Source organism: Folsomia candida, unplaced genomic scaffold, assembly GCF_002217175.1.
Source record: "Folsomia candida strain VU population unplaced genomic scaffold, ASM221717v1 Fcan01_Sc003, whole genome shotgun sequence".
Classification (NCBI taxonomy): domain Eukaryota; kingdom Metazoa; phylum Arthropoda; class Collembola; order Entomobryomorpha; family Isotomidae; genus Folsomia; species Folsomia candida.
Window position 1 is genome coordinate 8461723 of NW_019091195.1, and position 24812 is coordinate 8486534.

The window sequence follows — 24812 nt, forward strand, 5'->3', positions numbered from 1 at the left end:
CTATGTATAAACACAATAATAAATACAACATCCAGAGCATAATGGGTCAACAACCAATATGCGTTCACTATTAACCATCCATCATCGAATTATTACATGAGCCATACATGCAGTTCGAATTGATTACTTCATCGTGCATCCTGTGGCACAGGTGAGAGAGGTTTGCGTAGTATGAGGCTGATTAGATACGGAAGATGTGTCACCACTACCACACATCCATGCAGAACATAAAACAATATCGTGTATTTTAGTACCCGACTTGTTTGGCACAAAATATGTAGGTTAGTGAACAATCTTGTTTTATTTCTCGGCCCCAAAAATGTACAATTACCGCAACAATCGGCAACGGAGAAAAAGCTTGAGTCAAAATTGGGGTTCATCTTTCTTGAGAACTAAAATTTCCAGAGAACAGTATCTACTTGAAGTAATACAATCGTGTCTATTCAACACTAAACACATTCATTATTATACACATGTAATTATACAATATCAGAAATAAGTACTCTGCATTTTTTTAGAAACGGACCTTAAAGGACATTCAATATTGGGAATGGCTTTTTATTGTCATTTCACTTTTTTCTGTATTAATCAACCTAGGAGTAAATATTTACCAGGTTAGAAAAATTAAAATAAATAGGGAGTCAAATGATTTGCTGTTGTTCAACACTAGCAAATCATCATCTCATTCTGAAAATCTATTACCAGCTCACGATGGCACTGATCAACCAGGAACGCTACTTATTCCCAGTTCTTTGCATGGTTTTTAATTGTAGGTATCATCAACTCAATTTATAAAATTAATTTGTTATTGCATATTATTGATCCTCTATTTTCAGTGTTTGCCATTTACTTTACATTCGTTGGAGCGTTGAAGGAACTTCCATTTCAAATTTTGATGCAACTTGTTACAAAAATCATAATTTGGATTTTTAACTTGATATACTTTCTTACGCCAAAGGATAAAGAATATCAAGAGGATGAAACTGAAAATGAAGTGAAAGCTGTATGGAGCGAAATTAGAAGCACTTTCACAACTTTTATTGATTCCATTTTCGTTATATGTAGATCCGATTCTACGTCTCATCTTCCCTCCTATTTCTCACAGTTTGTGTTGGAGGATTTGTCTTTTATCAATATTGGACTTCCAACTTGTCCTTGTTTAAAACGGTTGGGACAGAACCAAAATACGTTAACATGTGCCGAAAGCTTCATCTTGGTCAGAGTCTCATCATTTTGGACGTGGAAATCACATTTGTGGCAGTTCTTTTAGCAGCTAGTTCAGGATTATCAACAAATGACCTTTTCGCATTGATAGTATTGCCTGTCGGAGTTCTCCTAGTTGTGATTTGGGCATGCATTGGCTTTTTTGCGGTAACGTCCAGTTAATATTATTTTTCTTGAAGAAGAATTTTATTAATGGTAGAAATTCATTATCTATTTCAATGTGGATTTATGTAGATGAAGAAGGAAAGCAGAATGTTGACATACACATTTTACATTCTGAGCCACTTGCAACCAGTGTATGTTATCTATCTCCTTGTGAGATCACCAAAGGTATGTGCTCGAGACGATGAAATCGAAAAGTCAAAGAGTAATTAATGATACTAGTGGAAAAATGTGGTTTATAGAGTTCTGTAGGTGGCTTATTATTCAACTCCATTATTGTAGTAGCTGGACTATTCTTCATTATTCATGTCATTTTATTGGTGACCGTCGTCAAAATTCAATTTAATTACGATAAAGGGTTAAAACAAGCAGGTGAGAATGGGATATATATATTTTTTTACTTCATATAATTAATAGTTAATTGTATTAAATTGTACTTGTAGCCGAGAAGGAAATAGCAAGAACAAAATCTTTGGCACAATCACTGAATGTCAGCACAGAGTTTATTGACAGACCCAGTGTTCCTAGACATACAGAGATTTGAATTTTATACAATTTCGATAATTAAATAAGCATTTAAAGCTAAAACACATGTGGTGATTATTTACCTATTTTAGAATTTAGTTTAATGTAAATCCTGTTTTTAAGAAACCATTTACATGCGTACTTATAAAATATGCAAATTAACAATTTAGTGACAATCCCAGTGTTTTGAAGATAATGAAATATAAAAGTAAAATTTAAGCTGGGGTGACTCTTTTGAAAATTTGGGTAGTGGAAACATTGTCCGCAATCAATGTCATCCGGAGTTTGTCACCATCAAACTTTTCTTTCACAACAATTACATTCGGTCCTTCCTCACAGGTCTGGTGCAGCACGATCTTATCATCGGCGAATATTTCTCCCATGGTCTAACAAAAAGTTAAATTTCCAAGTCAGGTTTCAAATAAATGTAAAAATAAAGATTTAGGTCCACATATTACTGTGCACTTTCGAGCATCAAACGTCTCATCCTCCACTTTTTGTCCGACTTTGAAGCGAAAAGTTGTTGTCTTAAATGTAGTAGCAGTTTTGATACACCATTCATCCGTGTCAGGAGCGTACAGGATTTCCAACTTTGGTCTGGCTGTCGTTAGGACCTATAAAACAAACATTTTGATCTAATTATACTCGGATTTGTAAATTGATGACGTCGCCAAACATGTGTATATAACTCACTTTTCTTAACACGAGGCCCACCCCGAGACTCTTGAGGTAATCATTATCATCCTTCACATCCGATTGGTCGAATTCGTACTTTCCAACAATACTCACCATTTTTCCACCTCACGAACTTTGTTATACTTTCTGGGCCTGCAGGACTCCGTACTTTTTAGATGATTATTTTTAATTATTTTTGGACCACCTGAGCATTTCCCGATTGCTTTGATATTAGTTTCCAGGTTCTCCCTTTTAGGGTCATAAAGTGTCAAATGATTTCGTCTGACAACCTGTTGTCATGAAAACATATACCTAAATATGTTTTCATTACATAAAATAACCATCAGACAAATGCAACAAGCCCTTGGTAAAATGTGTATGTAAATGTTGTAAATTCTTAAGTAAATATTTTAAATTTTTTACCATCAGTATAAAATTAACGTACCACAATTTATCATTATACAAATTATGGATTATAAAGTTTTAAATAAACACAATGTCATAAAATGCATGGTAGTTTTAAAAATACAAAATTTCGTTAAGCTTTTCTCCTTTTGGGGGGTTCCCAAAATTGACGCTCCATTGCCACGCTGAACTGTAATACTGACCATGAGTCGCTCGAGGAGGAAAGTTGTGGAGTGTCATTTTCCAATCGTGGTAGCGACATTTACATTCGTTTGGCGATTCAACGTGGAAACGCATTGATCGTGGGAGCTGTTCCTATGATTCAGATAATTTTATATTTTTAGTGATAAGGCACTTTATTTACAAGAATCGTGTATGGGGGCCGAATATGGCGAGATATATTTATATAATATTTCTCGGACGTCTACCCGGACCAAGTAGGCCAATATCGGGTATTTCCTCTACTCCCCAACTTTTATTTGTATTTGTATGTGTCTTTTATTTTATTTGTATGTTGTAATTTGTTAGAATTATATGCATTTCTATAACCCAGAACAAAGTTATTTGTGCAGTCTTTTTCATATCATTTAGCACATTTATGTACATTTGTGGAGAGAGTGGAGATTGATTGATTGATCATGTGCTGAGTTAAAAATCCACGTGCATAATTAGACATTCATAATTGTAGTTAACACTGACTAATGCTTTCCTAATATTCGAATTATATTCCACCACCTGTTCCTTGTCAATCACTTGTAATTATTCTATAATTTTCCAGAATCACTAAACACAATTTTGGCCACCATGCAGCAAAATGTACATACATCTTGTACACTAAAAGATCAATTACGCAAGGGCTTTTTGCAATGTAAGCATGATATGCGACCTGCATCAATGTGTGCAAGTACTGGAGGGCCTACTCTCGCTAGTATCAATTCCGGGTTTAATTATTTAATAACAGTCAATACTACACGATAACCTTTCCACCACCTCATCATTGCAATAAATGGTCTAATAAGCTGCAGAAAATAGACTACCCAAATTAAGATGTTGTGCACATGGTCAATTCAATACACAGTCTGCACTGTGGCATATGAGGCATATGATCTACCCATCCAGATAATACGGTCCAGCGTTATTTATTACCTATGAATATCTCACGTTCACAGAAAGAAAGGAGTAAGATGCCATAATGCAATCTTGGTAATCGTAGTAGTTCTAGTTGATGCTAACGAGATACATCTTATCGTCTTTGGTCCAAAGTTATTATCACCCACCAGTTTGAGCTACTACTTTATGTATCAACTAGTCAGGTATAAACTCTGTAAAATACAACACTGCTACACGCTATTGATTTTTATTTATTTCGCCAACAACTTTGTACAGAAACTTTTATCAACTTTTCTACTTTATTGCTTTCTTGATGATCAGGTCAATTTATAAAAGTCGACCAAGAGGTTACTTCAGAATGACGTGAAATTGTTTAGTTGTTTTCCACCGAAAATTCCTTTCCTGCAAACTGACAAGCATGTGTTGCACTAATTGTGGCGTGGCAAAAATAAGTAAACAGAATTTTGAAAAAGAAAGTGATTAATATTAACAAAGAAGCCGGTGTTGGCGAGGAATAATACATTTCAGAGCGCATCACAAAAAAGCAATCTGCCCACTACGAGTTCATACAGTACGAACACCATAAACCATATATATTTCAACCCGAGTGCAAGCAACTCTGACCATGAGTCCGACCATGGACACTCTTGAGGAAGGATTACAATGCAGGAGTGCCATTGTGTAAGTGAAAGCAAATATTATCTTAAAACCATACTCACGAACGATTGTCCTTATCCTCACGTCTCCGATTGATTTAATAATAACGATACCCGGCACGTTACAAAACTGCCGTCGATAATAGTGATGAGCTTAAAGGATTCTGTGCGACATGTTTCAAATATTAAAGTTGGCTATTATTAGTATGGAAAACTATGAATCATTTCAGTGCCACCACTAAACCACCTCTTTTGACATTGAACCCTGGGAACCAAACAGTTGGAGATTGTCGTCTCTTGTCCGTCACCAGACTTGCAGCGGATCACTCCGTGCAGCAAGTTCCAAACTCTTTTTCGAAGTCTTGGCCAGTTAACAGGACCAAGTTCCTCGTGCGTAATGCAAGAAAATTGGGGACGACATCACTGCCAAGCATGACGCTCCATTTGAGTCAGAATAATAATAGTTCCGATAAGTGCATTTCGAGTCTTAGCAAGCCCACCAATTCGTCTCCACTTTCTCCTCTGCCATCACCCTTGCAGTCGAATATTACTGGTCATGATGCCATTGTAATAAATACCGCTCCCAGTAACAAACTACACCCTTTTAACGATAATCATCCTTGGCTTGATCTGAAAAGGACCAAGCTGTTCCTGGAGAAAAAGTTTCCCCTTGCAGTGAAATATATTTTGACGTATCCTCTCGTCGTTATATGTTTGTGGGCTCTACTTTATATATTTTGGGGAAAGCTGGCCTTCCCCGAGAGTGGGTCATTGTTTGCCTTGCTAGCATTGGAAGTTTCTGCAATTTTCCTAGGTGAGTGAAAATCGGTGAATATGCTAACGGATTAGGCACCAATTACGCAAGTAAGGTATGTACATAAACACTGCTTGTTATCAGTATGCAATTATCCTAGGTCATGTTGCCTCTTTGCTGGATTTTCCTCCACTTCTGGGAATGTTTTGTGCTGGGTTACTTTTGAGAAATGTACCCAGAATAAATGTTGCAAAGAATTTGAGTCTGGAGATTTCTTCTCCTTTAAGGTGCCTGCAAATTAAAATAATTAATTTTTGTGGAGAGATCTATTGAATGGGATTAAGTTAATTAGCTGCATTTTTTAGAGGAATTTCAGTTGTGATCCTTTTGACGAGAGGGGCGTTCGGGGTCAATATGATCAACATTCGCAAGTTCAGAAATGTGGTTCCTTCTCTTGCAATCGGAAGTTGCATTATCGAAGCGGTGTTTGCGGGTTTATCCGTATTCTATATTCTTGGATTTTCTCCTGCCTGGGCTGCATTGATGGGGTAACTAATATGAATAATTCTCTAAATACTATACTTAACCTGGAAACTTTCCACAGTTGCATAATGTCCGCAATGTCCGGGGCAGCTGTCATGCCATATTTGCTTGCGATAGAATCTAAAGTTATGAACGATCAGGCTGGGACAAGTCTTCCTAAAGCAAAAGAAGTGTTACTAATTGCAAAAACTGCTTGCGGTCTCGACGCTGTAATTTTAAATCGTCATCTTCATCCATGTTGAATTACACATTTATTACAAGGATATTTACACGATTTTATGTGTCATCTCAAATTTATAGATTTTGGCCATTTGTATGGCGGAATGTGCGCTGGGCTTCATTTTTGGAAACGGTTGAATAATATCATTTAATTTATCAATTAATTTTTTCATGACAAGTATTATTCAATTTCTAGAGGAAATGGAAGCTGGACTTGTCAAAGGATTAGCAGAAGTGACATTAGGAGGGGTTTTTGGGATTTTCTGGGGAGGTCTAAGTGGCGTTTTACTAGCTCATGTGAGTGTTTAGTAGTTAATAATTAGTGAAAAATTAGAACCTTGTCGATTGTTTTTCAGGAGAACGATCCAGATATAAAAACAATCGCCGTTTTTTCCGGAGGTATGTCTTGTGACTAATGTTAATTAACAACTATGCATTACAAGCAAAGGAATGTTTAGAAATCGTGACTGTTTATAATTAATTCTACAAAAGAACATGTTACATGCTTGTTTTGATCCGAGTCTAAATCTGTCTTCACCACCATCCGCAATTTTCCTGCAATCAATGATGAGATCCAAATCTTTTAGGGTTGTCCACAAAAGACCAGTCTCTTAAATTTTCGAAACATCATTCACAATTGTGATCGAATATATGAACAAACCCTTTTTCTTACCGGCGAATACTGTATTTAATTTAAGTTTTGCACACAAAATTCTTTATGAATTTATTTCGCACAAGTGGTACCCAGTGGGTACACAGTGGGCCACACGGAATTAAAAATTACACCACAGATTATAACAAAATTGCACTATAAAAATTACGACAGCTGGTTGGTCATTTTGCATGGAACTCTAAATAACTGGAATATAAAAATATCCTTACATGATGAGAAGAAAAATTCCTTATTATTCAGGGGTCATGTCCCTTATTGGGCTATCCAAAATTGGATACCCAAGGGGAGGGCCACTGGGGACCTTTCTTGGCGCTTTCGTTGCGGTGACCATTTGGAAGAAGAAAAGTGACCTCACTAATGTAAGTGAGTGCATTAATAGGTACGCAATATAAGTAGTTAAGTATCCACTAACTAACCATACATAAACGATCCTCGTTAGCTTACCTGCGCATATGACAAGTTGTGGTTTATATTTCAACCCTTACTGTTTGGAATCATCGGAGCTAGGACAGACTTCGAAATTTTTGATTGGACTGTGATTTACAAAGGCGTTGGGTGTCTCCTAATTAGCACAGTGGTAATTGTCTTAATTATGTGTTTAAACTTGAATCGCTGGTAGTATAATTTGCATAATAATGTTTGACAGGTGCGAATTTTTGCATCATATTTAATGACGAGTTGGGTGGACATTTCTTTCCGGTGCATAACACACACTTTATCATTGCAACGAGAGTGTACTTTTAAATTTGTAACTTTTAATAACGTTTAACTTTTTTCAGGGAAAGAATTTTTCTGGTGCTCGCTTGGACAGGGAAGGGAACGGTTCAAGCAGCGTTAGGTAGGTCACACCGATCATGTATTTGGAAATGCTTGCGCCAGAGCTGCATACATAACTGCAAATGATATTTGGGGTCGGTAACCTCCCCATGGCTCATGGGTGTGGTTAAACATCTAATATGTAATTCTAGCATCCAATTTCAGATGCATTTATCGTTGGAAAGCCACATTCGTCTGTTTGTCAAATAATGATGCTCACATGTTGCATAATCAACGTTTCTTAACGTAGGTCCTGTGGCGCTGGACACGGCAATCGATTTGGGCCTTGAAAACGAGCAACTATTAGCACAACAAATTATGAACATTGCCGCCATGATAATACTGCTTTCTTCGTTTTCTGGGTTTCTAGCTTTAAAATTCTTCGGACATTCGATGCTAACAAGATGATACTCACCTTTCAATCGTATATAATTTCCGCAAGAGGCCGAAGTGGATATACATAATTATAAAAGTATATGCCTTGTTTTTAAATAAAACCCATTAATGAATAAACAGCAGACGTACAAAACATCGAGTAATGAACGATTGGTTTTTATTTCCGCTTCAGACCTTTATAATGTTTGTGTCTGAATTATATTATATTTGACATCATACAATTCATAAACTGTCGCATTAACATAACTTAAAGGTAGTATTCAGTATAGTAATCCTCAATTAGTTTTATTAATGTGATTTGTACCTAATATAACAAATTTTCTTTTCGATCAGGTTCTATCATCATCATTCGTCACGACATTTGCCAGCTAATATCGTTCTTGAACCACTGTTGCAACGTAGTTTGTTTTATTTTTGCTGTACAAATCACCAACGACTTGCCAGTACCTTTGTATTTTACGCTACATCAACCGTTGTAACAGTGGTTTCAGATATAATTTGTAGTATAGTCATCCTTTAACCGTCGTTTCCCATTCATGCATACAACATTTCTTTCAGAGGGATATTTTTGTAAATTAATACAATATTCTTGAAATTCCAAGTGCTTGCTCTTCAAGAGTTAAGTAAAGATTAGTCATTTCTTGAACATTTTTAAATATACTGCGAGTTGAACGACCAACTGCATTCGACTATGAACACAAAATATGTTCTGTCCATCAATATAGCAAAAGTAAGTAAAACTAAAAGTCGGGAAGAAGGATATTAAATGTCCAATACATAATGTCTAGACATAATTGCTGCTGTGCAATTAGGCGTGAATTTAGAAGGAAAACAATCTTGCGTCTGTAATGTGGATAAGCCAAGTGGACAAGAATTAAGAATTAAGAAATCTAGGATAACAAAAACCACTTGTTGAAGAAGTGGTCACCTTGTCATCACCAAACTTACAGCATTACAGTAGATCCTTAGTGAAAACTCGACGCTACATACACCCATCATCATACCCCCTGTAGTTCAGGTTGCAAAAATATCGGTCAGTTAAACCGCATAGTTGAGCTTGAGCTTCCATATAGATTTTATAATAAGTTTTAGGATTGTAGGATGCATTATACTTCGGGTTATGTAGTCATTTACATAATTACAATACTAACGAATCCCCCGATCCGTGATTTTTAAATACACACGCACAACTACATTAATACATATATTTACTTAACATAGGTTGGTTGAGTTTGTCAGTTTATTGTAAACCTATCATGAATGAACTGTTACATAATTTTGGCCAGAAATAGATAGTTTTGTTTCAGCTGCTGCTAGTTTGAGGATCTTATGCAATTTCCATGTGATTCCATTTGTGCTGCCGTAAAAGTTTGTTCTATGATAGTGGATAACTACATATGTGTAATAATAAAGGGACCTGAAGCAGTTCGCTACATCACATGCTACATTTTACATTCTTAAATACATGGTGACATAAGTTGACGTAAGTGCAAGATTGCAATCTTGGCCATGGTTGTATTGTAGTAGTTGTCGTAGTAGAAGTAGTAATAATAATGAGTATAAAATTTTGCCGAAATTTTAAAAAGAATTTTTTATTCTTGTGTTGTCTTATGATTATTATAATGTGTCTGCACAATATTTTCATTACTTATGCATATTTATATATAGACTGCCTGACCTGATTATTATCCTTAGTTAACAATAATTAAGGTATATGAAGATGATTCTGACTTGAGTTATGATTATAGTACACAGCACAACTTCTGATGAGTGAGTAAGCAATTCTACAATTCCCCCGGTGGGAATTGAGGATTGATACATATTATTATATTTTCCTTTCCTATCGTATCGTCGACTTATCGCAATTTATTTGTAATTTAGGTTAATATTTAGATATTCTATCTCCTCTTACAGCTTTTTTAACTAAGCACGACAAGGTATTCCATTTGGAAGAATGGAAGAACAACCAATATTTTTAGACCCACGATTCACTTATGTGTAGTTCTTTCTTATGTGTAACGTGTTTCAACCAAGAAGCTCATGGTTACGAAACAAGAAAACTTTTAAAGCACTGCTGCAACTAAAAATTAACTTGTACTCAATCATAGGGAACAGAACGAGAAAATCGATTCCGTCAAGATATATATTGTTATGTGTGCGTTTTTGAATGACATTCTAACTTCTACACTTTTTGTCCACGATGTACTTGATATTATTGTTACCCAAAAACAAGAGAAAAGTTGTACGGTTAAAAGCAACTTGAAATATAGTAACATTTTAAAACGACTTTTGGCGATAAGCTGTTTCCACTTATTTAGTTGAGTTCTTTGAATACTGGGCTATAACCTATACATTGTTTAGGTTTCATCTTATTATACATTTAAATAAGTATGTAATGGCAGTTTCATTGTGATTAATTGACCTGAGAACCAACTCGGACAGACTGACCGGGTGTAAAAAAAATGGAGCAATGCAAATTGGCATTCCAATTTTGAGTATGTGATGCATAATTAACACTAGCACACAAGAATGCACCACTTATTTTGAAGTAATCAAATACCTTGTTCTGATTAGAGATAGAACATTTGCATACATACATAATTAGGGACAACGTTTTGAGTATATTGAAGAAAATCTATGTAGTAAATACGCCGATATAAATATTTGTCCTCTAGCCTTTGTTTCTTCCAGAGAATTGCACTGCACAACTCAAACCTTCGTGTGTGGCATTTCATCAGGTAACACACTTATTTGACTCGGATAAAGCTTTTTCATGCATATTTATGTATGTACGTAGGTGGTTGGTTGGTTATTCCAATTATTTATGGATGTCATCACTCACTGCGGTGTTGACTGTTTTGCATAGTATTGTGGTATTGACTAATAATGATAATATTTAATTAAAGTGAAGAATATAAATTTGATACTACTGCACTAATTTATTTATTATGTATGTTATTGATGATGGAATCAAGTAAATTAATAGTCTCTAACAGCTATGTATAGCATTTTGGAGAAAATCAGGCAGAAATTGTAGCACCAGTTGTTTATAACTATGTAGAATAAAACACAACTATTCGAGTATTTGCTAAGTCAAAGATTATTGAGTATGAAGTTGCTACTTATTAGTCGAAATTTCACAAAAAATTACCCTCCGTCAAACAACAACACAACCATCCTTCAGATTCTGGAGATGTTATTATGACTAACACACGATATCAGGAAAAGCCAATCTCTAGTTCGCAAAACTTGGCGAGCCACAAAACTTCAGAGATTTAATTTGAAGTTGAGAATGATTATTTCTGCACTGACATTATAGTTCCGCACATTAAAGTTATTCTCCATTTCGACAAACTGACCAGCAGTTTGTTGCAGCAGTTTTAGTTGCACTTTGAGAAAATGGCAAATTATTAAACTTAATAGTATTGAGATCATTGCTCAAGATATTGATTTTTGTTAACATGACTTGTGCCATAATTACTAAAAACTGGATACCAATACTGAAACGTCTCCATAAGCCCCGAATAATGTATATCCTCACGAATGCATAACCTTTAGAGGTGATAATAATGAATTTACAACAGTCTTAAGAAATATGTCGTCTATTTATGAAAACATTGGTTTGACTATTTTAGATAACATAGGTCGCGTATGTATTTAAGTAAAGAATGAGCGTTGGGACGACAACGGATGACGCGTTGCTCTGTGGAATGTTATATAAGTTACAATCATTATTGAATTTGGCAAATTTAATTGATCAAAGGTTTCATTTGGTTCTAATATATATGTTGTGTATGCATATACGTATAATAGTGTGAGACGACTCTTGGGGATCAAAAGTTATTAGTACGTGTACATAGAGTTGGCACAATAAGTATGCATCTGTGTGTACGACACAAATGACAAACTAAACCACACATCGTCATGATTCGATAAAAGAAAGAAGGTGGCGCTTTGGAATTAAGGATTCGAAATACCGATAGTAGTGGCAATTACAATATGGATAATACACACAGGAAGTGATATAAAATTTTCAGCCAACCCATTCTAATCATTATGTAAGGTAACATGTCGACTGCAATGCCAAATATTATCCTCAATATAGTAGCATATCCGTCCACGACGACACACAATTATGGTACATACATATATATTCAGATATACATGCGTCTGTTAGTGCTTGTTAGTGCTGGAATACAAAGGATACACTAGCTATCTTGTAGAGGTAACTTATTTGCGAATAGTCGAAGGACCGTTACAACCGCATGTCTTCACAATCATCGTCAATAACTCTTCTTGAGGGGTCCCCACTTCCCCCACCACCTCCTCCGCTGGTTGAGCTGGCGGAGATGGTGGCAAGTTGTTGCGTTGATCCCCCCGGAGCATCTGGGTAGTTTGGATGTTCAGATATTGCATAAAAATTTCCGTTGTAAATTACACCAAGTTCACGTAGAAATTCTCCCTGCAACAACAAAATCAAATATATTCACCTGGAAAATGGTAACTTTTAATAAAACTTTCATCTGAAAGCACGTCGGGCATAATGTGGATTTATTTTTTCTCTCAAATCAGCACAAATTTATGTCTAGTCGAAGAATTATAGTCCATTAATTAGTTGTATTCCTGGGTTTAAACATGAGTAGCAACAGTGATAATGAAAAGGTTCCAGAAAATGGTCCAAATATTCAGAAAAAGTCAGAACCACTGGAAGGAAGTACAAATGGGAGTTGGCCCAGATTATAAACCTGGTATTTTTTGCTATGCACTTTTCCGTAGGCCGCGGAACCGTTGGGACGTTAAAAACATTATCCCATACAAATTTCGAAACCTTCTACCCCTTCAATTTTCATAAACCCCTCCCACTCCTATCTTCCATGTTATGGTCCCTACATGTCTTTACTGCTTTCGCTAACCTATGTACTTTTCCTTTGTTAAACCCATAAAACAAAAGGTTCGCGCACCTTCAAAGCAGGCAGAGAAAGACTGATATTCAACTCCATACATATATAATTATTCGTTTTCGAATTTAGGTTAGCCTCTGTGATTTTACAATACAATTTGTGCTTTGCTATTTGCCTTTGCTAGTTTACTGTATCAATTTTTGTCCTTTCCAAATGCAGTTTTTATCCTTTTAAATTATATAGTAAAAATGCAAACAAACCTTAATTGTGGCTTTGATTGTCCAATTCTGTAAAAGGCAAATACATTTTTATACAAGGATGGATAAAAATGTGAACAGAGCTGCAAGTGACAGCACATGTATACCACACGAGTATGTATATGTGTGTGGCACATATTGTGGGCTAATGTGTACAAATGAGCTTACGTAACAGTCCTCCGCCTCGGTCTCACGATCCAGTCGTTCAACGTCTACTATTTTAGATGATAACCTAAAGATGATTGAAAATGTTTTTTAGACCAAAAATTCTCATTCTTTCCAATCCTTTATGTTCATACATGAAAATGTATCAATATTATTTTTCTTAACAGTTTTCATCATATTTATCAGTCACGGTAATATTAGTAACCGTTCATCCATAACTTACCGTTCAAGAATCACTCCAATGTCCTTGATGGAAAGGTGTCTTTTTTGATCTAGTGAGAGCTGATCTATGAGAAGAAGGAACTTTTGCGTCGTGACTTTCTCCTCTTCGAGCACTGAGTGATTATTTTCCGTCTCTGACTCTGAACTTGTCGTTGTCCCTTCGACGTCGTCCGAAGGGATCATTGAGCCTCCTAGCGTACTTACCGATAATGGAACACTGAGTAAACTGCTTGGCACTATGTTTTTACCCCCGGCTGCGGCTAGAAAGCGACCATTCTTGTCATCCCCAACTCCCATGAATCTTACATGTAAGGACTTGGAAGAAGCTGCCCCTCCTCGTCCAGACCCGTCCAAGCTGGTGTCTTGTATGGGAGACGTGGCTACAGCCTTGTGCACCTTTCAACCCGAAAAAAACAACACAAGTTTACAAGGATTTTACAGTCAAAATTCATTCCCAGAGACGCAAAAATGTTGCACTAGTACTAAGAAAAAACTACTACTAGCCATACGTCTTGTTCTTATTTTCAATGAGTGCGGTAGTTATTACTAACTTAAATTACTAGTAAAATACATGGATATTTGCCAGCACTACGTACTTTTATGGTAAAAATAATGATTATCTGTTAGTTACAGAATAAGGTGCTTGTAGACGGTAGATAGTAGCGGGATAGGGTTTAGAGTGGTGGTGGTGGTGGTGAAAGGCAACAATACACGAATATAGGAGGAACAATGGGAGGACGCTATATTTATGTACATATGTAGTAGTAGCGAAACATACCTGTTCTCACTCTCAAGTTTTTTGCGTGTATAAATTAATCAGCATTTTAGAGACTCTAGTCACACCTCCGTCTCCCTCTTTCCCTGACTTGTCGACTGTTGAGATTTGGGTTTTGCTTTCGCTTTCACTTTGGGTGTTCGACAGGTATGCTCCGCCACCACGGGAGGAAGACCGTCTACCGTCTACAACAAAAAGGACACCGCTACAAACAAATTTCTCCAAGCATCTTGTCCTCCAGACACAACCGCACGGCTAAGAATTACCTAACACACGAATTATCCTTTTCGTATGGAAGTAGTAGCAATGCAGTTCCGAGGAACCCAATATTTCCTCCTTTGTTCTTGTTGGAGGGTATGTACATAAAATTTGTTTCCCTAGCTGAACGACTGTGGCAGAATATTAATGCTCACAAAGAGAAAGCGACGACCAATTTACACTAAATATTTATTATTTGAACTTTTGGCAGTTGTTACAAAAAGATCAATTTTTGTTTTGTTCGCTACACGCAGAAACTAAAAGCAAAAATCATGAAAGCATGAAAGGTGTCTCAAAATGATAATTTGATATAAAAGTGTAAAATGAGTGGAAAGAATCTTTGCAAAAGAATTGTTCGCTCTGAGTTGATCTAGTATGCGTAGTATTTTAGTGCAAAAAGTGGTGAGTGAAAGCAGCATTAAAGTTGAAGTTTTTTTGTGTCGGGAAAGAAAAAGTGGTGGAGAAAGAAAAAGTCAGATGAAGACTTTTATATAAGTGAGTGAGTACATACATGAACAGATTGGGTTAGTTCATATACAATTCTGTGTTGATGTGTAGCGAGATATCTGTCTAGTTACCGAGCGGTGAAGGCATTGAAATGGGGATCGCATAGTAATGAAAGCATAACCTTTCAGACTATTCTCCATACATTTCCTTTCATCGCCTTTCACGCCAATCACAGACGAGGGAAAGCGCAAAAAAGTATACAAAGTTATGTTTTTATTGCCCAACATCTTATCCCCATTTTTTAATCTTTGACGTGTTAAAAATCATCATGTTCAAACTTTATCTACAAAAATAATAAACTTGATGTTGGAATATTTCATTAAAATTGACAAGTGAAAAGTTACGAGTAGAAGCCCTATGCGTGTGTACATATTATTCCATGGTGGTCCATAGATCTGTGTGTAGTCGGGACATGGTTAAGGTGTATATGGCTCGAAAGAAAGAAGAAAGGGCCGACCCTTGGATTGAATAAGTAAGTCGGATATTAGCTGGCTCTAGTGGTTGGTTGGTGGGTGGGAGGGTGGTTGAGCCATGGATGGGAGAAAGCTGAGATAGCAATGGAACTGAGTTTTCCCTTGCTGGTTGACTCAAAAATTGGGTCAACGTGACACGTGCTTTTGATACACCAGCACCACCACCATTGCTCTCTTCTCCTCCCACCCAGTGCTTTCTCCACTCTCTCCTCCGTCCTTGTGCCCCTGTCTGCCTTTCACTAGCATGAGCCCACCAACCAACAATCCATTTCTTCTCTACAGCCAGTGAAAACACTTATTTCAAATGTTACAACAACCATGAAGGCGGCTCCTCCAGCCGTTCTATTGTAAACTGCATAATACATATGAAATGGCAGCCCAGCACCTGAAACTGCCAGTTCTACTACGTACATACACGCACTCAACTCTGCTGCTCCCTTGTTGTTTACGACTTTCTCTGCACCTTTTGTTTCTCTGAAACTCTTTCGACCTATTCCTACCATTCCATTCCAAGGATTGTTTCCGGTCTGTTGCCAAATTGAGCTAAAGTATGTAAGGATAGTCCGAAATTGATGTTTGTGGTGACCTCATATGGTCATTTGGGTTACACTTTGGTGTATTTCGCAGCAACCATCCTGCATGTCAGTCTATGCATGGAGGGAAAATACTGTTGTTCGTGATCAAGGAAGAGGAGAATGTGATAGTGGAACACAAGACAGAATTTGTGCATGAGTCAGGTGATGAAAAATGTAGAGATGAAGCCATGTTTTTTTAAAAGACTGAGTTCTGTTTCATATAGAAATGTACATATGCAGTGGAGGAGTAAGGAAGGAATGCACAGAAAGTGGTTTACCTGTATTTTGCGCCCCTCCTCGTGTAGGGCACAGCAGTGGAAGTCACAGTAGGAAGGTTCTGGCGGGCTGCCTCGTCCTCCCTGGCCGTGCGGAGGATGTTGAGGAACGTGGCCCCTCTGTGAACACTCGACCGTGTGGACGTGGACTGGGGCAGTGACACCCCCACTGCCACTCTCCAGCGAGGAACTGCCCTGTCGTGGCAGCCCCCTCTGCGTGTACTGGTAGGAGTGGGGGTGGGAGGAGGAGGAGGCAAAGTGCTGTCCATGGGGTGGCAGTGGTGGAGGAAGAACACTTGACCTAGTACTGATCCGTGGAACCGAATCGTACGGCGGCTCTGAATTTATCACAGTAATCGTGGGGGGTTTAGAACCATAGTCGTTTATTACTGATTCGTATTTTCCATCTTTTGTTATCATCGTCCGGATGCCTGACCTGGCCTCGCCCCCAGGAGGCCCATACACACCGCCCCTCACTCCTCCGAAACCTGTTGACCAACAAGGCAGCCAGTGTCACAAAAATAATTCCATAGGGCCGTGTTATTTTGATGGAGGGCATTACAAAACAAGGGTGATCTGAACTATTTGGAGAGAGTAAATATGCACAGTCTAGCTGTAAGTATGTAGCTGCTCACAATAGACAATATAAATACGAGTATGGAGGCAGGACTTATACGATTAGGAATTATAAAAGTAAGCAATCTCATTTTAAGTACTCTGCATGGTGAAATATTATGTGAAACTTGGAATGTTGGAAAATAATCCATTTTGACGATGAAATACCTACAAAAGTATGAGATCATGGGGCAATCTGGAAGGATCTAATCACTCAAAGGGTTTGATAGCATTCACCCGGAATTCAAAGAATGAATATTGATTTCGAAATGGGTTTACCTCCCAAGGATTCCAATAATAAAGAGCGATAAGGATTGGAAAGTTTGAGCGCTTGAAAAATACATAAGCTGATCTCGTTTTTCAACTGTCCTATTCACACAGTATACTGGATGCTAAATATCTACACACGCTAACTCCACGACTACGCAATGCTCAGCTCACAAGATGTATAAAGCAACAACTAGCTCAGACAGTAATAGATGGAGACGTAGATATGTGCATACATTAGTTTATGCTATGCATGTAGTTGGCTCAAGACTACTTTCACTACACCGCACATTCTCCTCATTATGCGTGGCGACACAAATTATAGGTTGGTTATGGTAACTGATCTGCTGGGTTGGGGAAAGTTGCTCTGGCTGTCTCGGGACTGAACGAGTCTATTGAAAAGTTGTCACACGAGTCTCATGATTGATTGATTACATTCTCAACCTCTTTGTTAATGGGGGCTCTTCTGTTTCTTGTGTGAAACCCATAGCACATACGAACCCATAGCGTGACACCTTTCTTAAAAAAAGTTATTTCATTACCCGCCTGTTGTCAAATAACTTTTTTTTCATGGAGATATACATTCGGGAAAGGCAAGCCAACGAAAGGAAAACAAGTCTATTAAAGTCAGAGAGTGTGTACGAAGTAGAGAACATTTCTCCACAGCACGGTTCGCACCAAGTCGGTGAAGGTCCGTCCGTCAGATAAGTCCGTACTTTTTGCAACCAACATAACAGGAGAAGAAGTGAACTAAAGAGAGATGCGCAAGACACACACACAAGACAAGACAAGAGAGGGGCAAGAGTGGCCAGAGAGAGAGAGAGAGTGGAAAGCAGAACGGTGAAAGTGGGGAGAGTGAGTGAGTGAGTGAGTGAGTGAGTGAGTGAGCGACCGTACTTTGGGGTGGGAGGAAGACTGGCGAATGGTGACCCATGGCGACGTTGGTGGACTGGGGGGAGAGGGAGCAGGGGGAGATGCGACGAGCGAACGAGTCGTGTCGATGGGTCGTCTGGAGGTCGGGTGGGTGGCCGCCTGACCTGGCGGGAGGGTGGGGAGAGCCACAAGGGGGACAAGGGGCGTAGACCGGACGCTGGTTCCACGTGAGAACGATGGTGATGACCGATGACCCCTGTTCTCCTCTGCTCTCCATGATCTTCCACGACGGCACCTTTGCGTACACACACACAATTTGCTGTTAGAGAGAACGACAGGATTGATGATATTTTATATTCTTCACCTCATCCTGCAATTCCAATGAACTGATGGCCTCACAAACAATTCGTGGGATCGACGAGAGTGCTAAACATATAGAAGAAAATTCGTTTCTGTAATGTCGGCGTCATCCCTGGTCATTCGTGTCAACAACAATGTCGTCAACAACAACAATTCGAGCCACCATACTTTGTAGATACATGTGTACGTACACCCGTCGTCGTCGTCGTCGTCGTCTAACTAAAGTCGATTTCATATGTCATTGCATAATTGTGGGGACTCTAAAAAGTCATACAAATTGCTTGCATGCTTAAATCACGTTAATAAACGATACATCTCATAATGAACTACATACATACACACGTACGCAGTTTAATTCATTAGATACTCTTTGTCAAACGAAATATAAGTGCTTGAGGAGGACGGGGCAGGAGTACACTACATAAACGCAAACACGTGTATTTTATTAGATTTCATGTTTGAATTATTGCCACTAGAGAAATTCGACTACTAAATAAAAGTTTTATCCGTCCGCTTTACTACATTACAAATATTACAACATACGTACGGATAGTTGGGCAAAGTTTTGAGAAGTTGAGATAATTGGCAAAAAACGAATCTCTATGCATCAAAGTTTGAATTGAATGAATTCAGGAGAAAGTTTTTAAAATACATCCACACGGTTCAACGATTTTCTGTCACATGGATGGCTTACATGAACATTCAGTGAGGTAATTTAGTGTAACGTTCCACAATGTATAAGTAAATGATGCTTACTGAGAAAAGACAGATTCTGATAAAACGTATAAGTTGGGTGAGATGAGCTGTAAAATGGTGTTATTGTTGCCAGGAAATGTAAAGTGAGAATATAAAAGCGGCTCTTTTGTGTAGGCGGATGGATGGAGAAAGTACAAGAAATGAGAACGATTCTTTCCAAGAACTTTGTCCTTTATACAATTTAATACCGCGATACATGTGATTCTCAGATATGTTTTTTTTCTCCTTTATTTTCCGTTCAGAAGAAATTTTATATCTCAAGAGCTAAATTTTATTATTTTACATTTCAATAAGTTTCATGAAAATGCTTTATTGCTTTGCTCACTCTAATCAATGTTCATATGAACCCATTGATTAATTGAAACATATGAATTCGTTTCAATATGCGATACTTTGCGCATCACGTAAGTATTGAAATTTCCAGCATTTATTACTACTCTGAATATGTACATAACGTTAGATGAGTGCCACAGATTGGTCAGATATGCAATCTGGTGGATATTAGCTACATAAATGTACAGATATTTTCGTGAAAGGGATCAAGGGGGGATCTAAATAATTGTCTACTTGGGAAACTTCCTGCAATACGACATACTCCTCTCCGCCATTGAATGAAAAGGGATGAAGTTAATTAAAGTTTCGGGTATTCAATCAATTTCAAAAGACTCGTTGAGAGTTTGAAAGACGGAAAATGAGAAAGCAATTTAAAACTTTCTCGTATTCGCTGAGAACCTCTAATTTATTTTATGACTTGTCATATTATTGTTATAATTAGGGCGATATCTTGGTGCTCCACTCAATAAACTTTCTCCCTTCCACTTTCCACTCTCACAGAATCTGGCCATTACTAAGGTTTTTTTTAATCTAGTCGAATAAAATACGCATAATTCATTGATAGTAGCGCAATCATAATCAATGTCATAGTTGATACAAAAAAAGGCTAATTCAAGCGATAAATAATATAATAAACTGAATGATGGTGTGTTGTCGATATGCGCTGGCTGTGTCCCTCAGCATTGCATTCTTTGCTAACTTTGACTGATGGTTCCTGACTTGCACATATGCTAGTAAAATAGGCTCCCAGACTAAAGGTTAACCTAGATCCCCTATTATCGTGGTCTATGTATTAGAGGCATAATTGACGACTTTTGACGACGATGTAACGTGGTGGAGGGTGCGATGGAATTGATTTGTACATTTAATTTGAAGAGAAAGTTGCACATAAGCGTGCGTGGTTATGTACATACCTGCCCGGATGACGTCCACTCCTATCCAGATGCGTGAAATAAAAACGGCATCACATATTATTTGTGCAGCAACATGATCTTGTTTACACGGCATTGCCAGTAAAACGCAATTAAAACTTGTTTACAACAAATATTTGTGTAGAACTATTTTTGTGTCGATTGAATTGAATTTCTTTATCTTTTCAGATGGCTTAATTTTATGAAACTTGGATTTTGGTATTTATGATAGTGCGTATCAACATGACTAATGGTTTCTACGTCTCGAGGTAGATAAGTGAATATGATGCGCATTTACATACATGCAATATAGAAAAATCATAATGGAAGCTTACCCGCGGGACACCAGCGGTCACTGATTCGAAGAAGGAGGAAGACAGTGTTGTCTGTAATGGTGAATTTAAGTATCAGTATTTTCCATTCATTCCTAACTATTTTTGAAAATCATTTTCAAAAAAGATAAGTCCCATATGCAATAATTCCCAAAATAATTACTTGACCTACCTGGCAGTGATCTGAAGTATTCAGAGTCCTGCGGATTAAAAAGAAAATAAATCAATTAATTTTATTGACCTAATTCATATGTTTTTATCCGTTTTCAATTTATCACCACCAAATATTCAACCTGTTGTACACTTTGCATACAAATTACATTAGAATAAAATGACTTACATCGACTTGAGTGCCATCTAATAAAATATTCAAAATTATAGTTTTATGAATTTTCGATAAATTTTATATAAAAAAGTTGATATGTTTATGTAATGCTCACCGGTTTCAAGTACTGAAAACGCAACACATGAACACGTTAATATTTGTATACTTTTTCGAAAGGAGGTATTTTATAAAATTATTTAACTTACCGACTCGTACAGTCTCATGAACTCCAATTCCAAGTTTCTCTCGACCTGAACAAGAACGCGGACACGACAACAATATTCATAAGTTAAAATGTATTACAAACACTTTTATTGAAAATTAGATTAGATTTTGCTAAAATTATACCTCTGACGATAAGTTCTTCTAGCGATGCTAAAATAGTCATTGAAAGGATTCAATCATTAATTGATTTTTGAAACATTTCGTATAAATCAATCTTAACGTTACAATTTACTCTTTAACTTACCTACTACTAAAGCTTTTCTAGTTGCCCTTGAGCTATCCCAAACCTTGAAAGGTCGTCGTGTTCGAGATGTCTGAAAGTTTATGAAAAGTTGGTATCTGTTTAATCGTCACATATTTCTGAGGTGAGTAATTTATTTATATTTTTTTATGCAGATTCATTAGCAATGACGACACACAAACGATGCTGATAGTGGATGTTTCTAAATAAATTGCAAATGGATTTAGCCCACCGTTCTCGAATGTGTGGCGAGCGAGTCAGAATGCCAACAAAAGAGTCACATCATCATCATCATCATCATCATCACTCTTTTAACTATTGTGTAGCGAGGGCGGAAGAATACGCAATATAGGATTTTTGAAGCGAATCCTGACAGGATTAGCTTTTTGAGAGCACATAGTAATTCCACTTGCACCACTAGCTCAACTTAACTTGTGTGTGTGTATAAGGGAAGTTGGTATTTGCATTAGATACATAGATTTAGGTAGGATTTAACCAACTTGATTAGCACTAACAGTTCGGTGTGGCTACAATGGAGGAAATAAACTCAAGCGACGCTAAGGTCAGCTTGCTTAAGCTCATGGGTTCACAAACCCTGTGCAAACACATTCAAAGCCCAGCCAAATAAAGGCTCCATCCAGTCCACTACCATTGCTACTGATCTTCTGAAGCTCCTGCTGCTGCTGCTGGTGGAACGACAGCCCAAAAGCGTAGACACACATTTTGAGTGAAAGTTCCTCCACTCCTCTGCTTTCCTCGTGAGTGGCCCACTGCTGGCTCGAGCCAAGTGGAAATATATGGGACTTACACCTCGCAAAATCTTCAGCTTTCCCTCCACCACCCAAGTCATACAGCTAATGGATCAATAATTTTTTACAAGCCCATATATTCCGCCCTTAATGTTCCATTATCTCTCGCCACACAATGACACTCCGCTCATCATCTAACCAAACATAATCACATTCTCCAGAAAAATTAGCCTTATCTCGCCATCGAAATGTTGGGAACACAAATGTGTTTGGGTCACATACTTCATACTTGTATACACAAATTTTAAGTACCCAGATTGCAAAAAATATTATGATGCTTGTGATAAATATTGCCACCTATATAAATATGTACATATCTAGGTTGAAGGGTACATGATGCCACTCTAACTTTTTACATTCTACAGAATTCTCTTCATTTTTTTAATGCCTATCAATTCTATTTCTTGAAGAAAAAGAAACATGTAGTTTTTAATAAATCCTCTTGTCTTGACGATTGCATATCGACTAACTATGTACGAGACAGATAATAAGTGCAGGTAAATATGGGGCTGTCAAGTAAACACAATCTAATGTTAATCGCTTTGCTGCACGCAACTCCCGTCAGTCAATTCGAGTAAAACCAGGTAATGCATATGTATGCACGTGCATATGCCATGAACTGATATTATCAAGGGTAACCAAACAAGAGCTTGTGCATAAATATTAAAACACGACACGACCAAAATGAGGCAATAGAAATAACGAGTAATGTGGGTGGTGAAATGGCGTGACAGTTCCGGCGATTACAGTCCAACCACGATAAACCATATGCACTTGCTAAATAGATGAGAAAGCAAAGCAAAGCAAAATTGTTCAATCAGAAAATCACCTCTCTTGACATGATGACACGACATCTCCAAGTGAGGGATTATCCTGAGGAGTCCTGACCCGGCCTGACCTGCATGGGACTGGCCAGGAATTAACTCCCACAAATCAGATGGAAACCACACGTCCGTCTCTCTACCACCATTCGAGGGCCCAAACTAATTTCTCTCAATAGCTCTGCGCTCTGGAGTTAGCTTATGGCTGGATTTTTATGTAGGTAGACGTGCTGCTGCCTGTAAGCCGAGCTAAACAACACCCACTCACTCCTCACACGCTGCTTTTCTTTCAACTGCTGCGGTGGTCACACACAAACTTCAGCGACGACGACGACGACGATTCACCCAGCACTTCACCTTGCCCCCACAGCAACGTAAACCACAGCAGCAACAAGAACGCCTTCCCTGCTTTCACCCCACTTTCCAATTAGTTGGGAGGATCCTTTGGGAGGAGGATTTCTCCTTTGCATATTCTTGGGCCTTGCGAGTGTAAACAAACCGACAGAGAAATAGCTTGAGAAGAGCTACACAGGTGGACTGCCCTTCCTGACTCGGTCCTCAAGTGCGGCGCAAGTATGGGCAGAAACACCCTGCTGGAGGACCGGATACAGGGGAACCGTGTGGGAGTTGTACTTTAAAGTCCATACAGCTAATGGCAGATTGGGGGTCATTTTAGTATTTTGAACAATTATTTCTAGAGTACGGAGAAGAGAGAGCGAGTGAGGGAAGGGATCTCGGCAGTGTGGCAAACTAGTGAGCGAGAGGGTTTGCCAGTCAACCTACTTTCTCTCCGCTCGCTCCTGACCCAACTTTCTCCTCCATCCAACCGATCCCACAAAACATCAGCACACACACACACACTATTTGGCCCAGCCGACGACTCACTGTCCGATCCCCAGTTCGGATTGTGAAAGAGTGTGCTTTTTACAGGATCTGGGTTGTTCCTTTAGTATACGTACACAAGAAGAGAGAGCTCAGTGCGGCTGGCTCTGCTGCTGGTGTGGTGATCATGCAGCCTCATGGAAGAAGGTTTGGGTCGATCAATTCCCCTCGTCGTCGTCGTCATACCTTGCTTCGTCCATCTGCCCACTACTTCCTCTCTTCTTTTACTCCCCCCACCACTCTCACTCTCACTCTCTCTCTCTCTCTCTCTCTCTATAGGATCAAGGATTCTGCATACAGAGGCAACCTCCGAAACAAATCCGAATTTCTTCCCCGAATCCGTAACCCACATTCGACTCTCTTCGACCAGGCTACGGACTTTCTCCATCATCCTTCTCCTTCACTCTCCTGACACACATTCTCCTAGTCTTTGGCATACTTCCTAGAAGCAACCACCGCTATACGACATAGGGCAGCGGCGGTGTGTATGTATCCC

At 38.2% G+C, this 24812-nt stretch overlaps 4 protein-coding genes across 11 annotated transcripts; 2 read left to right on the forward strand and 2 right to left on the reverse strand.

Annotated features, from left to right (window-relative positions):
• The first annotated feature begins 166 nt into the window (after positions 1-166).
• LOC110847077 lies at positions 167-2125 on the forward strand. Its single transcript, XM_022093925.2, has 8 exons — positions 167-424; positions 519-614; positions 706-769; positions 837-1003; positions 1066-1371; positions 1459-1554; positions 1629-1758; positions 1830-2125. Exons 1-8 carry the CDS (start codon positions 320-322, stop codon positions 1928-1930), a joined length of 1065 nt encoding a protein of 354 aa, XP_021949617.1. The 5' UTR covers positions 167-319; the 3' UTR covers positions 1931-2125.
• Positions 1862-4258, reverse strand: LOC110847078 (sodium/calcium exchanger regulatory protein 1). 4 transcript variants are annotated; one of them, XM_035848997.1, is made up of 4 exons: positions 4138-4258; positions 2605-3306; positions 2370-2525; positions 1862-2297 (listed from the first exon to the last, which is right to left on the reverse strand). In XM_035848997.1, the coding sequence occupies exons 2-4, from the start codon at positions 2701-2703 to the stop codon at positions 2127-2129; spliced, it is 426 nt and encodes a 141-aa protein (XP_035704890.1). In that variant the 5' UTR covers positions 2704-3306; positions 4138-4258; the 3' UTR covers positions 1862-2126. The 4 variants fall into 4 exon arrangements, with proteins under 4 accessions (XP_035704890.1, XP_035704892.1, XP_035704891.1 ...); XM_035848999.1 differs by lacking the exon at positions 4138-4258 and having other exon boundaries at positions 2605-2835; positions 3010-4067; XM_035848998.1 differs by lacking the exon at positions 4138-4258 and having other exon boundaries at positions 2605-2876; positions 3010-4067.
• LOC110846546 (sodium/hydrogen exchanger 9B1) lies at positions 4213-8295 on the forward strand. 4 transcript variants are annotated; one of them, XM_035848993.1, is made up of 14 exons: positions 4213-4304; positions 4423-4782; positions 4988-5571; positions 5672-5798; positions 5877-6059; positions 6116-6263; positions 6355-6406; positions 6470-6570; positions 6630-6672; positions 7187-7305; positions 7386-7523; positions 7593-7645; positions 7726-7784; positions 8013-8294. In XM_035848993.1, the coding sequence occupies exons 2-14, from the start codon at positions 4727-4729 to the stop codon at positions 8168-8170; spliced, it is 1821 nt and encodes a 606-aa protein (XP_035704886.1). In that variant the 5' UTR covers positions 4213-4304; positions 4423-4726; the 3' UTR covers positions 8171-8294. The 4 variants fall into 4 exon arrangements, 3 of the variants coding, with proteins under 3 accessions (XP_035704886.1, XP_035704888.1, XP_021949027.1); XR_004834233.1 differs by lacking the exon at positions 8013-8294 and having other exon boundaries at positions 4234-4782; positions 7187-7325; XM_035848995.1 differs by lacking the exon at positions 6116-6263 and having other exon boundaries at positions 4293-4782; positions 5656-5798.
• LOC110847264 lies at positions 8294-24508 on the reverse strand. Of its 2 annotated transcripts, XM_022094174.2 has the most exons (16): positions 23443-24508; positions 21808-21877; positions 21687-21713; positions 21545-21589; positions 21454-21465; positions 21354-21370; positions 21186-21213; positions 21017-21067; positions 20685-20705; positions 18686-18747; positions 18346-18616; positions 16570-17054; positions 13705-14099; positions 13485-13548; positions 13320-13346; positions 8294-12620 (listed from the first exon to the last, which is right to left on the reverse strand). In XM_022094174.2, exons 1-16 carry the CDS (start codon positions 23452-23454, stop codon positions 12414-12416), a joined length of 1794 nt encoding a protein of 597 aa, XP_021949866.1. In that variant the 5' UTR covers positions 23455-24508; the 3' UTR covers positions 8294-12413. The 2 variants fall into 2 exon arrangements, with proteins under 2 accessions (XP_021949866.1, XP_035704889.1); XM_035848996.1 differs by lacking the exons at positions 18346-18616; positions 18686-18747 and having other exon boundaries at positions 23443-24507.
• Between the last annotated feature and the right edge of the window lie 304 nt (positions 24509-24812).

What these genes read in the sequence shown, in the direction of transcription:
- LOC110847077 (XM_022093925.2), top strand. Translation starts at nt 320, where the DNA reads ATGTACAATTACCGCAACAATCGGCAACGGAGAAAAAGCTTGAGTCAA. An exon ending in TAGGAGTAAATATTTACCAG is followed by an intron (nt 615 to 705) that starts GTTAGAAAAATT and finishes ATCTATTACCAG; the next exon opens with CTCACGATGGCACTGATCAA. An exon ending in CATGCATTGGCTTTTTTGCG is followed by an intron (nt 1,372 to 1,458) that starts GTAACGTCCAGT and finishes GGATTTATGTAG; the next exon opens with ATGAAGAAGGAAAGCAGAAT.
- LOC110847078 (XM_035848997.1), bottom strand. Translation starts at nt 2,703, where the DNA reads ATGGTGAGTATTGTTGGAAAGTACGAATTCGACCAATCGGATGTGAAG. An exon ending in TGGGCCTCGTGTTAAGAAAA is followed by an intron (nt 2,526 to 2,604) that starts GTGAGTTATATA and finishes TTTGTTTTATAG; the next exon opens with GTCCTAACGACAGCCAGACC. An exon ending in TTGATGCTCGAAAGTGCACA is followed by an intron (nt 2,298 to 2,369) that starts GTAATATGTGGA and finishes ACTTTTTGTTAG; the next exon opens with ACCATGGGAGAAATATTCGC.
- LOC110847264 (XM_022094174.2), bottom strand. An exon ending in CATTGGAATTGCAGGATGAG is followed by an intron (nt 18,617 to 18,685) that starts GTGAAGAATATA and finishes GTGTACGCAAAG; the next exon opens with GTGCCGTCGTGGAAGATCAT. An exon ending in ATTGGAGTGATTCTTGAACG is followed by an intron (nt 13,549 to 13,704) that starts GTAAGTTATGGA and finishes AATCATCTTTAG; the next exon opens with GTTATCATCTAAAATAGTAG.
- LOC110846546 (XM_035848993.1), top strand. Translation starts at nt 4,727, where the DNA reads ATGAGTCCGACCATGGACACTCTTGAGGAAGGATTACAATGCAGGAGT. An exon ending in GTCTCCTAATTAGCACAGTG is followed by an intron (nt 7,524 to 7,592) that starts GTAATTGTCTTA and finishes AATGTTTGACAG; the next exon opens with GTGCGAATTTTTGCATCATA. An exon ending in TGGGTGGACATTTCTTTCCG is followed by an intron (nt 7,646 to 7,725) that starts GTGCATAACACA and finishes AACTTTTTTCAG; the next exon opens with GGAAAGAATTTTTCTGGTGC.